General features: G+C 40.2%; 1 protein-coding gene and 1 long non-coding RNA gene across 2 annotated transcripts; one reads left to right on the top strand and one right to left on the bottom strand.

Moving 5' to 3' along the window:
• The first annotated feature begins 588 nt into the window (after positions 1-588).
• LOC130549835 (uncharacterized) lies at positions 589-1,076 on the top strand. The gene is made up of 4 exons (XR_008962277.1): positions 589-640; positions 707-744; positions 821-885; positions 975-1,076. It is a non-coding gene; the product is annotated as an uncharacterized LOC130549835 (long non-coding RNA).
• Positions 1,077-3,277: 2,201 nt separating this feature from the next.
• Positions 3,278-11,731, bottom strand: LOC130549838 (aromatase). Its single transcript, XM_057327184.1, has 9 exons — positions 8,170-11,731; positions 7,242-7,392; positions 6,773-6,927; positions 6,505-6,681; positions 6,310-6,424; positions 6,105-6,216; positions 5,874-6,036; positions 5,389-5,630; positions 3,278-3,935 (listed from the first exon to the last, which is right to left on the bottom strand). Exons 1-9 carry the CDS (start codon positions 8,423-8,425, stop codon positions 3,699-3,701), a joined length of 1,608 nt encoding a protein of 535 aa, XP_057183167.1. The 5' UTR covers positions 8,426-11,731; the 3' UTR covers positions 3,278-3,698.
• Between the last annotated feature and the right edge of the window lie 859 nt (positions 11,732-12,590).

The following is a 12,590-nucleotide window of genomic DNA, read 5'->3' as shown; positions in this document are numbered from 1 at the left end:
TAATTGCCAACAAAAGGTTGTTGTTACACCAAAACGTGTGTGTGTGTATGTTTTTTTATGTTTTTGTCTGTAAGTAATGATATGATGGATAAATATAGAGATAGATTGATAGGGAGAGAGAGAATATTCAGATGATTCTAATTATTTATCTATTCAATAACCTTGTGCATACATAAGCTTGTACAGCCTTATATTTCTACACAGCAGTTATTATTGACGTATTTGTTCTTTGCATTTTCGACAGGGACATATAGGATAATACCCGGAAAACGGACTGAAAAAACAGGCCTCGATTTGCAGGTTTGCTATCTATCCATCCATCTATCTGTCTGTCTGCCTAAATCTTATGTATCCATCTGTCTATCTAAATCAAATCCATCTGTCTGTCTGTCTAAATCGTATGTATGTATCCGTCCATCTGTCTATCTAAATCAAATCTGTCTGTCTGTCTATCTATCTATCTATCTAAATCGTAAGCATGTATTTATCTGTCCGTCCATTTTTCTATCCCATTCATCTCTCTAAATCTTATATATGTATCTAGCTTTCTATGAAATTGTGCTTATTCCCTCCTTTCATTATATTTAAGGGTTTTCCAGGACAACCATATGGCAACGACTGTGGTGTGTTTATGTTGATGGTAAGATATGTTTGTGGTTTATATTATATTGTTTTGCCATAATACTGACTTCTCTTTCATTTATAGTCTACATTGTGCTGGGTGACCCATTTGACTACACAATTGTAAGTATTAGTACAGTTTTCACTAACTTTGAGACTTTTTTGAGACAAAGGGCATTAACTTTTATGTTTTGAGCAGCAGGACATGGCAGAGCTGAGGAAATGGTGGTGCGTCATGTTAATGGAGAACTTTGGACTGGACCGGTATCAAATTGTTTTTTGGCTTTTGAATATTTAAAGCTTTTATGAGGAAGGAATTATCTAACATTCAATATTCAATCACTATTTTTCAGACATGGAAAATTGTTTGCACACTATACAGAGGAGTCCAAAGCCTTCCTGAGAGGTGATCAGCAGCCTGTATTTAGGTTGCAAAAAAGGAAGTTTGTCATGTTGTCATGACTAACTAGGTAAACTTGTGCTGTATTTTCTCCACTAACAGGAAGACAGGTAACTTTTACATGTTACTTTGTAGCTGCTCCTTAAAGAGGTAGTACTAAAGGTAACAGGCTCAAACATCTTGTTTGCTTTTTATGTAGATGAAACCAATCTTTTGATCCGTGAGTTTGCATCGGAGAAGCAGGTCGTTCAGTCTCCACGAAAAGTAGGTTTTGTTCGAGGGGTTGCGGCCATTATTGTTCAGCATATTTTTATTGATCATCTTCTGCATTGTTGCTTCTTAGGAGCGTGTCATGACGGATCTTAAAACTGCCAGTCAGTGGTGCTTGGAGAACTCTGGGGATATTCTTGGCTCAGTTCAGCTTCCTCTTCTACTGTGCATGGAGGATGATGAAGCTGCTGAGGCCTTGGAACGGTTCTTCAGTACAGATCTCATAGAGCATGATACACCTCAAAATCGCCAGTGTTAAAAAATATCAAATTAACTCTCACAGTGTATATATGATCCACACTATGAGAGTGTGGATTATACATACACTGTGAGTGTTAATTTGACCTTTTTTAACACTGGCGATTTTGCTGTGTAATGTAGAGCCTCTGATGTTTGTTTTTACTTTTATGCTGGACATGCATACATTTTTAGAGAATGTGGTGGACAACCTGCATCTTAGAATCTTTTGTGGAATACAAACTTGAACACGGTTGTCCTTTTTTGTTTTATGTTATGATTTTATATTACACTTTTTTCACAATGCCATGTTATGTAATGCCACATATGTATATGTGTGTAGACCTTTTGCGAGAATTTTTTTTGCAGAAATGCATTACACCACTGGGGTAAACATTAGACTTTCGTCCAGTTACAAATGCTTGTATGAAGATCCAGTGCACTTGACCCTAAATGGTTTAAATCCTTACAACATGTGAAACTGCACTCAAAAGTCACAGATGACAATGGCCTTGTTTTCCAGGCTTCGGCCACCTATGAGGTGGACACCAATGGTCAGGTTGACCTCAGCTTCACCAGTGTTGAACCAATGGGCATGTTCTGGGCATTGAAAGCTGATACAGAAGCCTCAAGTTAGCAAAAACAGACGTGATGCGTCCTGCTCTTATATATATATATATATATATATATATACAGTATATATATATATTAGTCTGTGTGCATAATAAAACATAATTAAACCATTGATTAACAAGCACCTGTTTATATTCCTTCATTGTAGAATGAGACATTTATGTGTATGTATGTTTGTTTATATATTTTTTTAGACCGGAGGAATATGTGAGCAAGAAAAGGTTTTATTTAGTAATGTATTTTTCCAATACCTAGGCACGTATGCAAAGTAATCGGACATTATTAGTGTATTTGTTCATTAATGTCTTTCAGCTATAATTTTAAACAAATCCGGGCCGTCACCGGAGCCACCAGTTTTCACGCTACTCTTAAAAAGCAGTAATCTTCACCTTTTAAAAATAAAATAGAATTTTACACCATTCACCTCATGAAATACGTTTTCATTTTCACATATTACCAGACGGTGTTAACAGGAAGTTATTTTTAAGTTGTGCCTTTAGTTTGTAAACAGCGTTTTGACGTATTTCAGTATTCGACCCCCTTCAAAGTGTGCGACTGAGAGTGCATGTGTCTGAGTGCGCATGCGCGGCTGAGAGTGCATGTGTCTGAGTGCGCATGCGCGGCTGAGAGTGCATGTGTCCGAGTGCGCATGCGCGGCCGAGAGTGCATCTCGTCTGCAGCCAGATGCTATTGGCATTTTTGGCACAAACCTCACATGTGGGCGGGTCTTAAAGGCACGCTACTCTCATTGGCTAGTGAGATTTGGATTGACAGCTCCCTGAGTAGGAAGTCGATGGTGAAGTCAAGTGAGTGCAGCGGATTTTAGAGAGGGATTTGGATGTGTTTATCTATCTGTATGGTTTTGTTTTTGTGTTTATACTTAAATTACTTTCTTCTTTTGTTCGTACATTAGTATATTATATCGTTCTATTTCTGTACCGTAATGTTAGCAAATACCTGTATGTCTTAGCTTGTTCATTATGTGTGGGGTTTTTTAGGTATTATTTTGCATTGACTATAAAGATTATTTTCTTAACCAGGAACAACACTGTAACATTCAATACATAAAGTTACAAAGATTATTGTGTAGTGAGAAATGAAAACATTGCTGCATACTGTAGAGAAATAAAACTTTATCACACAACACAATGAATCATTTATGTAACAATGAAGACTGTTTGTCTTGATGAAGAACTGCATCTATGGTACACGCACACACACACACCTCCTACACATACCTAATCTCTACAAAACCCCTAAACGTATATTACAATAACTATATAACGATATGAATGAAGTTGGATTTAGTACTTCAATCACTGTTGACCAGCCAAGCTGATTTCTCCTTTCCATACAATCAATCAATTCCAAATACATTATACAGTAGATTTATTTATGAATATAAGTCGTATGAAATAATAATACACAAAATGACACAGTGACGTACTATCTCAAATACATACACAATTATTACAAACAAATGTGAGCATACAAATGTCATAAAACAAGGTGTTTGATAAATAGATGATGAGAGGAATCAGAGAGAGTTTCTCAGGGTGAGCTGAACACTGAGAGCTGAAGGCGTCTCCTCCACCGGCTGTTGGGAGAGGTTGTTGGTTTGAGGGATGTTGTCAACAGTACAGCCCTTCACAGGACACACAGAGAACCGTGACAACAGCGTCACCAGAATCGACTTCATCATCACCATGGCGATGTGTTTTCCCACACAAGAACGAGGGCCTGATCCGAATGGCTGAAAGAAACGACTCGGCACCTTTTCACAAAGAGAGAGAGAGAGAGAGAGAGAGAGAGAGAGAGAGAGACTGTTACACTTACCGTCCCGCTTTGCGTTGTACCGCACAGCATTTTCACCCCTTGTACCGCACGTCGCATATTGAGAAAATATGCCGCATCTTCATCAGTCTGTTGGTTTTTAGTTGTCACATTAAGAAACACGTTCTTTAAATCGAAACGCACATGAGACGCTTGTTTGCGCCATTGTTTATTTAACTATTTAACAGCGCTGTGTCAAACCAGGTGCTCACTCACCAGTGTCCAACGAGCTCATACAAACGCAAGTATTTTTTAAAGCCTGACTTTTACCCAATGTATGAGAAGACGGCAGTGATTTCAGTCATTAAGACGCTGCGACGTCTGTCAGTAGATCGGGTGGCGATCCTCCCAAGTCAACTTGCCGAATAAAAACTCACTAAAACATCGTAAACTGTGTGGCTTTGAAACCGTGTTTAGCCTATAGGTTGTGGTTAGCGTACTTATTTGCAAATCATGAAATGCATTATTTAACAATAATACATTTTAAAAGATAAACTCTTTTTCATTATTTGTTTGTTATTTATTCCTATAGTTTTCTCTTTTTGAGAAGATCTTGGAAGTGCACAATAACTCCGCGTCTGATCTCAGCGCTCAAAATTTAAAGAGACAGTGAACCTTAAATTGAAATCGCCAATAAAATTGTTTTATGTTATATGACATTTTATCTATACCTTTATTATGTTGTAGTTGGAATGGACTAAATAACAAATTATTTTTATAAGCTAAAACATTATATTAAAATGTTTTCATTCTGTTATTATACCAGTCTTATGCATTTTCAATGTTGTCCCACACAAACAGATTACCTGTCCCACATTTGGTTTGTTGGGTGGTGGTCACCCTAGTTACACGAATTAAGCGTTTTGCGTGAGTAAATTACATACAAAGTCAATGCATAGACACGAACTCGCAGCAGGTGGTGCGAATGACGCGAATCGGGCGGCGCGATTGCCGCGGACGCGCGTCAATCTCGTCTTCGGCGAAGGTTGAACATATTTGTCATTTCGCTTCAATCACGCGAAAATAACGAACGTTTCCCGCGAGTAATGCTTGGTTCACACCAAACGCAAACAATCGCGTTCCACGCTCTTTATTACTCGCGGGAAAAGTTCGTTATGTTCGCTTTGGATAAAAGCGTCTTCTAAATGACTAATTTAAATGTAAACCTTCGCGGAACGTACGGCAATCGCGCGTTTGCCACCCGATTCGCGTCATTCGCACCGCCTGCCTCGAGTTTGCGTCTATACGTGTCTTTACAAGACACTAAATAAAGTCTAAAAAGTGTTCTTTTTAAAGTAAGTCAACTACATAGTAAACAAAAAATAAATGAATGCTTTGGTAGGCTACTTGAGGTTATCATTCTTGCAATCATGTCTAAAACAGAAGACACTCACATTTTTCTGGAAGTTGTCCAGACTGAACTGGTTTGGTTTGGGGAAGAATTCGGATCTGTGCATCCGGCCCGTGTTTAATATGATGTTTGTCCCTTTCTTCACTCTGTAACCCTCAATGACATCATCAGCCAGCGCTCGCCGCATGGTGAAGTCCACGACCGGATGAAACCGAAGCGACTCGTTGATAAAACTCTCCAGAACATGAAACCTGGAAAGATCTGAGTGCTGAAGGCTTCTGTCAGCTACAAAACACAAAGATTCAAATAATCTCACTTTCAGGTCATTCAACAATCAAAAGAAGATATTCTGAGAAATGTCACAGTTTGGTTCCCAATGTTCCGCACAATAGGCTTGACAGGTGGATATAATACAATGGATATAAAGGTAATAATACGAGCACAAAGGGTGAGTAAATAAAGACAGGATTTCATGATTCATTCATCAGATGTGTGTGTGTGTGTTTGTGTGTGTGTGTATGTTCAGACCTAAAACAGTGTGTATTTCCTGCAGGATCTTCAGCTCGATGTCTGGATTCTGCTTGAGTAACAGCAGCATGAAGAATAAACTGACCGACAGAGTGTCTGGAGCCGCGATCACCATCTCCAACACACACTGTCTGACGTTGTCCGTGCTCAGCTCGCCGTGACTCTACACACACACACATGGTTCTTATAGTGTACGGGATGTGATTTGTAATGTGTGTGTGTGATACTGACCTGAGCGAATATCAGGTCTGCAGTGAAGTCCAGGTGCTCGAGTTTCTCGACCTGTGACAGCTGACATCTTTTCTTCTCTATAAGAGCCGCAATGGCGTCCTGCAGCTCCTGACTGACACACAAAACATAAAACCACTATCACTAATACTAACGGTCCGAGTCCAAAAGCCATGGTATGGTGATGATAGGGCTTCACTGAACTCACGCCTCTCGTGTGTGTTTTCTGTGCAGCCAGTCCAGTCTGAAGTACACGTCAGGTTTGATAAGAACCGTCTGCCAGGTGTCAAAATAATTTTGAATCTTCTGAAGCAGATCTCGCTCTGCAACACAATCGCATAGTAAATATTCATGAATAAACAGACGTTACACTTGAAAGACAAGCGTTTGATGCAGGACTGACCGTTGAGAGAAACTCCCAGAAAGAGTCTGTTAGAGATGTCCACCACAATACAGCGCAGCAAATTCAGAATGTCCACACGTCCGTGAGCATCTGTCAGCTGAGACAAATCATCCAGGTGTGTGTTTGTGGAAGATGTGCAGATCTCCAAAGTCCTCTGAAGACCCGGACCTGTTAGAGCTGACACACAAACACTTACACGGGTGCATTAGAAGAACTTTAGGATCCTTAAGTAATAATAATAATCATTTCAACTTAAAAGTGTAGAAACCTTTGGCGTAGAATGTGCGTATTTTCCTCCAGAGTGTGACGTTGGAGTTGAATATGATGCCCTGTTCGTGCATCCCGATACACTGCAGACCCAGTTTACTGCCGAAGCGCGAGGTGTACACAGATCTCTTCAACACGTGATACACAGCAGAGCACCTGTGATGATGAACAGAGTCAGTTCTTCTGACGTGATGATCAGAAATGAAGCTTGTCGTGTGATAGAATGCCCTGATAGCACACACACATCTGGCAGACGTCTATTTGATGTCTGACATCTGTTCGCTCGTCTGCGATACGTCTCCGAGACGTCTAGAAGACGCCTGTAAGATGTGTATGATTTAGAATGGATGTAAAACTGCTCTTTTTAAGAGTAAGTTTAGCAGATGGTTTTACACAGCAGAGGTTTTCCAGATCTTTAACAGACGTACCTGCGCTTTCTGAGTGTGGTGTGATGAAGCGTCAGGACTTGCCTGCTCAGGATGAGAGTCTCCTCACCGTCGATCCACACCCGCACCATGTCTCCATATCTGGAGTTGTAGTAGTTGCTGGCCGTTCCGATCCCGCACCAGATGAACCGACAGTAAGACAACAGAGGCCCCAGACCCAGAAGAAAACAAGGACCTGAATGAAACACATCACAGCAAATGGGCAGTATATTTACATATCCTGGATGTATGAAATACAAATTCATTTAGACGTTCCTTATGCCAGTAGTTCTCAAACTGGGTGCCGTGGCCCCTGGGGGGGCCCCGAGGTGGATCCAGGGGGGCCACAGATTTTGTGGCATTTTATGAAATATAGAAATTGATCATAGATTTTATGCAATCAAACATCAGAAAAATAAGACCACCAGACAAAAGAATAGATGTTTCAGCATTGTATAACCGAATATGTTTTTGTTTAAATAAAAATGTTAAATTTAAGATTATAAGTCTTTATTTGGGGGGCGGCAAAGCGATGCACTCTACACAAAGGGGGCCTTACAACGAAAAAGTTTGAGAACCACTGCCTTATGCACTACTTGGATATGAATGAGATAAGAGTTCAGAACAGAACAGAACAGGTTGAGATGTCTAGAAACGGATGTGCAAGCTTTTGTGTAAATTCTACACGGAAGATGATGGAGACATTTTGAATGACTAAGAAAAGTAATCTTTAGTCTAGACTGTTTGCAAACAGCGTAGGTGTGCTTCCAGACAGAATTCAGACTCAGAACTATGCCTTTTATAATATGGGATTTTTACAATTTTCTACAAAAGATCATAACTATGTCGAAGAACGTCCTTTTTTCTAGAACAAAACTAAAAAGCAAGAGCAAACGTGATTTGCCGTCTCAACAATAAGGTGAAGGAAGCGTGTACGGTGTGCCCGTGTGGAGATGAAGCAGAAGTTTCTCACCGGGTATATGAGATGTGTCTGTCTGGTGATGTCTGATGGCCAGCAGCAGGCAGATAAACAGCAGCAGTAATGTGACTGTGGATCCATGCAGGTGTTCGGCGGCTCTGTCAGTGCCGTTACGAGCCCCGTGAATCAGAAAATCCACCGCGGCCTCACCGTCGAGACGCAAAGGTTGCATTCCGCAGAGCTGGAGCAGTTCGGCTGCCATAAGAACACGTGTGTGAAGAAGAGAGTAACGTGTCTGTAGAGCACGCATAGACTTTTATATCGGAACGCTCACATGGGGTGTGATCGGGATCATTCAAAAGTCAAAATAAAACTCAAGCGTAACCTTGCTCCATGTGCGTGTCCTTCAGCATCACAGAGTTTCCAAAACATGATCAACCCTCAACTGTGCTCAACTCATTAAAGACATCAAAGAGCAGAGATGAGAAACACATCTGCTTCATGTCCTTGAGTCATCCTGCGACCCCTCCTGCTCAACAAAACACCACACAGGCCCTCATTTCACTTTGGCTTTTCTTTTCACTCATCATTGCAGCAGATCATTCGATTAAATGGAGAGCAAATGGAAACGTTTGCTTAAAGTAAGTCTCATCTGAGTCTCAGATATTTCTCCTGAGAAAAAGAGTCACAAATGTTAGTTTCAGAAGAGATGTCAACAATGTGTCAAACTGAGCTCAGATTGGTCAATATTATTGGAAATCTCAATATGAACTCATATCATTTCTCTTCGAATCCAATCTACATTCATTTCACACCTTCATACAACCGAACAACGGCAGTACCCATTGACTGGTTTTCTGTCCATACTATGGATGTGAATGGGGTTCAGTGTTGTTCGGTAATCAGCATTCCTCAAAATATCTTCTTTTGTTCTGGAGAAGAAAGAAAGTCATTTTTTGGTGATCCAACCCTTTCAAAGGAAAAGCTCTTACTACTTTTGTTATCTACTGGAACTGTAAACTGCAAACCACTGTCATGGGTGTGAGTGACTCTATTGCACAAATATCTTTTGATGTGTAATATGTGTAACTCTTTGCTTTCTGAATGTTTCTGATGTATGAGTCTGTAAGCATGTACATTATTCACTGCAGGCATTTTATGTTTTTGCACCATTAGATTTAAACCACCAACAAATTGTTTCAGTGAACACAGAGGCTATTTTGTGTCTCTTCAGTTTTGCCATTGTGCGTCAGAATCCGAGACGTTATGAATTCACTGAACGCCCACTTTCATTTCTGAAGAATTTATGGAAACAAGCAGACATGTGTGAGCGCCGTCAGTGCAGATGCATGGAGCTCTCTGGACATTTCTGTGTGAAGTGTGTGTGTCTCATACATCATGTGTACCTACTTGCCTAATCATCATGAGAATTGAAATACATATGATATATGAATATTATTATAATATTTCATTCACGTCATGTGTTTCCCTCACATGCATTTGATTTACAGTATTTCAGATGTATTACAGAAGAATGACAGATTGGCCAATACTTTACGGTGGGAACCAAGTGGTTAAAGCTCTAGACTAGTTAACTAGATGTTGTTGGTTACTGTATTCCCCTTGAGTATGAAACTGAACCTCGGGTAACTCTAGCAGGACTGTACTGTACTATAAATCACTTTGAAAACATCTGCCAAACAGCAAATCGGGTGTTTAGAAGAGAATCAGTTACATTTTACATTTGGCAGACGCTTTTTTCCAAAGCGACTTACATTGCATTATATTATACATTTGTATCTGAGAATGTGCAATCCCTGGGATCCAACCCATGACCTTGGTGTTGCTAGCGCCATGCTCTAATCACTGAGCCACAGGATAGCTAGCAAATCTCTTGGTGGTCCTCATCACGTCTTTGACCCTTTCATAATGACATCAAACTCTTTGAACATGCAGTGACAAAACACACTAGCAAATCGGGACTCTATGGAAATCCAGGGCCTCTCATGATGAAGAAGAGATCATTTTATGAGGAAGGAATGTCTCACTGAGAGAAACAAGGAATCTTTAATTCATCAGAGAACAAAATGTCCCTCTGCACACTCAAGGCCACGTCACTTGAATACGGTCTTTGTGATCCTCGGGTTTTGAAATTCTAAGTTGTTTGTCCCTTGTGGCAAAACTGTGGGCAGGGGGCCGAGAAGGGGGAGATGTGCATATTTTCCAACAATAAATTTAGAGACCATTTACACATATTTTTGTACCAGGACTTCCAAGAAAGTTGTGTTGAGAAAACTGTCTTTGTAACAGTTATTAATGGTAAATGTCTACAAAATGAAAAATCAATAATGAGAAACAGTATAGCAGCAGTTTTGTGATGATGTCACATGTTTTTCTTTCTTTCATTGTCTGGTCACATTGTCTGTCTGCTGCTCTACACCAGCATTCTGAGAAGACGACGTGTTGAGGTCCACTTGTGTGATGCAGCATGGCCGTTGTGGGTGGATGGCTGTTCGGATTCTCACGAGTAGTGCCAAATGACAGAGAACGACTGCAATGTTTGAGATGTGGTGAACAGGGAGAGAAGCCAAACCACATCCTCTTATCAAAAACAAGTAATGTCCACTGCACTGACCCTCTGAGTGCCTGTTACATAAAAATCTCTGCAAATATAGCAGTTATCACATTTCCATTATACTGTATAAAAATCCCGTGCGGTTTCATTTTGAAAGGTCAAAAACAATGACTTTTTGAAACGACAATTTTAGTTCATGCCTATTTTTATGCTGCAATAACACTATTTGTCACAGCTGTGGCAAGAAGAACCCAAGTGCAGGCAGCGGCAGTGAAGGGGTTAACAAGATATATTTATTTAATAACAAAACAAAAGTACAAAACAAAACACCCTCGATTGGGAAAATGAAAGGTCACAAAATAATACAAACAACAGGACGTAGACTAACTGACACTGGGCTTAACACAACACTAGACAAGAACTAAACCCTTACTAAAACGGATGGGAAGTAATCCACAGCAACAGCAAACAAGAGCACGAGTGGGCACAGAGCACGAGTGGGCACAGCGCACAAGTGGACATGCACAATACAAGAACAATATAACCCACGAGCACAGGACAAAGAAACATGAGGGCATTTATAGGTAAGACAAACGAAGGATAACGAGCGAGGGCAGGTGGGAAACATTAGACACGGACGGGAAACAATACAGGAAACGAGAGGGGCGGGGCCAATGACGAGACACTGGACACGCATATTATTGTCAAAAGGACAATAATATGTTTCTCTCCACACATAACCAAAGGCTTTGCCATGACTCTGCCACAGGACCAAGAAAAACATGACTAAGTGAGGCAGAGCCATGACACTATTAGCATCATTTTATTTATATTTGAGAATCCCAGTTATAACACACGAGATCATATTCTTCAAAGCTGCTGGACAATTGGTGTACCACAAGGCTCAGACTTGGGCCCTTTGTCATTCTCCTGGTACATTCACCCTATTTTTTCCTGAATATAGAAAAACTTGCTCCGAACTCATTTGTTTCTTCTGCTTAACACAAAGTAAAGTTCATTTAATTCAACAAAAAAATCCTATAGACCGAATGCTATAGCATAAATTTATATAAAACAACTTTTTCATTTTCACAGTAAAATCAAGACGATCGTCAATTAGTGTGAATTCATTTTGGTTCTCATTTTTAATCCATGAGCATGCAAGGTTTTAGAAATGTCTAAAGCATTATGTAAATGAATTTGTCATGTTATAATGAGCTTCAGAACTTAGATGTAAAAACACTCAGTATCTATACTTGGCTGACCTAAAATAAACTAAGGACCTAATGGGTTTCAGGCGAAATAGTGTCAAAAGCCACACTGCCATTCTTGTTCCTCATTTGAAGAGTTCATTATTTTGACCTATCCAGACATAATTATCTCAATAAAAATCCTCTCTGAACTCATACGAACCCCCCCCACCCCCACCTCCACCCCACAACATAACCACACACTACAGACTCCACTGAAGATTTTTAGTTTCTGGCTTGCATGCTCACACAAACCCAACCAATGAGCTCTCGGCTCGGCTTGGATGCTTTATTTGGCAGTGACCTACAGCCGCAGGGCAATTCTCCACAAAACACAACAGACTACTAAGATGTATCAGAGAGAGTAGAGGGGATTCTCACTTCTCTTTATGCACGTCTGCTTATGCACGACAAGACCACACTGATTTTATTGTAATAATATGAAATATATATTAAACACTGCCATGAAGGAAAGAAGAAATCATTACCAGCCTTTGCATTTCAGGTGATCAGATGATATAAACAGTATTTGAATTTGAGTGCACACACTGTTCCCTTCAGTGTTCTCTTAACCACTGACATTTACTCACTGTGACATGAAATCACCTTGGAGCTGAAAAGCTTTTTTTGTTGGTCTGTCTCGTTCCAGT

The sequence above is a fragment of the Triplophysa rosa genome, unplaced genomic scaffold (assembly GCF_024868665.1).
Source record: "Triplophysa rosa unplaced genomic scaffold, Trosa_1v2 scaffold181_ERROPOS110053, whole genome shotgun sequence".
Classification (NCBI taxonomy): Eukaryota; Metazoa; Chordata; class Actinopteri; order Cypriniformes; family Nemacheilidae; genus Triplophysa; species Triplophysa rosa.
The sequence above is the reverse complement of the archived record's forward strand: the minus strand, read 5'-3'. Positions and strand labels throughout refer to the sequence as shown.

Bases quoted from the DNA above. Each gene is read 5' to 3' on its own strand.
- LOC130549838 (XM_057327184.1), bottom strand. From the start codon at position 8,425: ATGCGTGCTCTACAGACACGTTACTCTCTTCTTCACACACGTGTTCTT. The intron at 6,217-6,309 runs GTGAGTTCAGTG...TTTGTGTGTCAG, and splicing joins AGAAAACACACACGAGAGGC to TCAGGAGCTGCAGGACGCCA. The intron at 5,631-5,873 runs GTCTGAACATAC...TGTGTTTTGTAG, and splicing joins GGAAATACACACTGTTTTAG to CTGACAGAAGCCTTCAGCAC.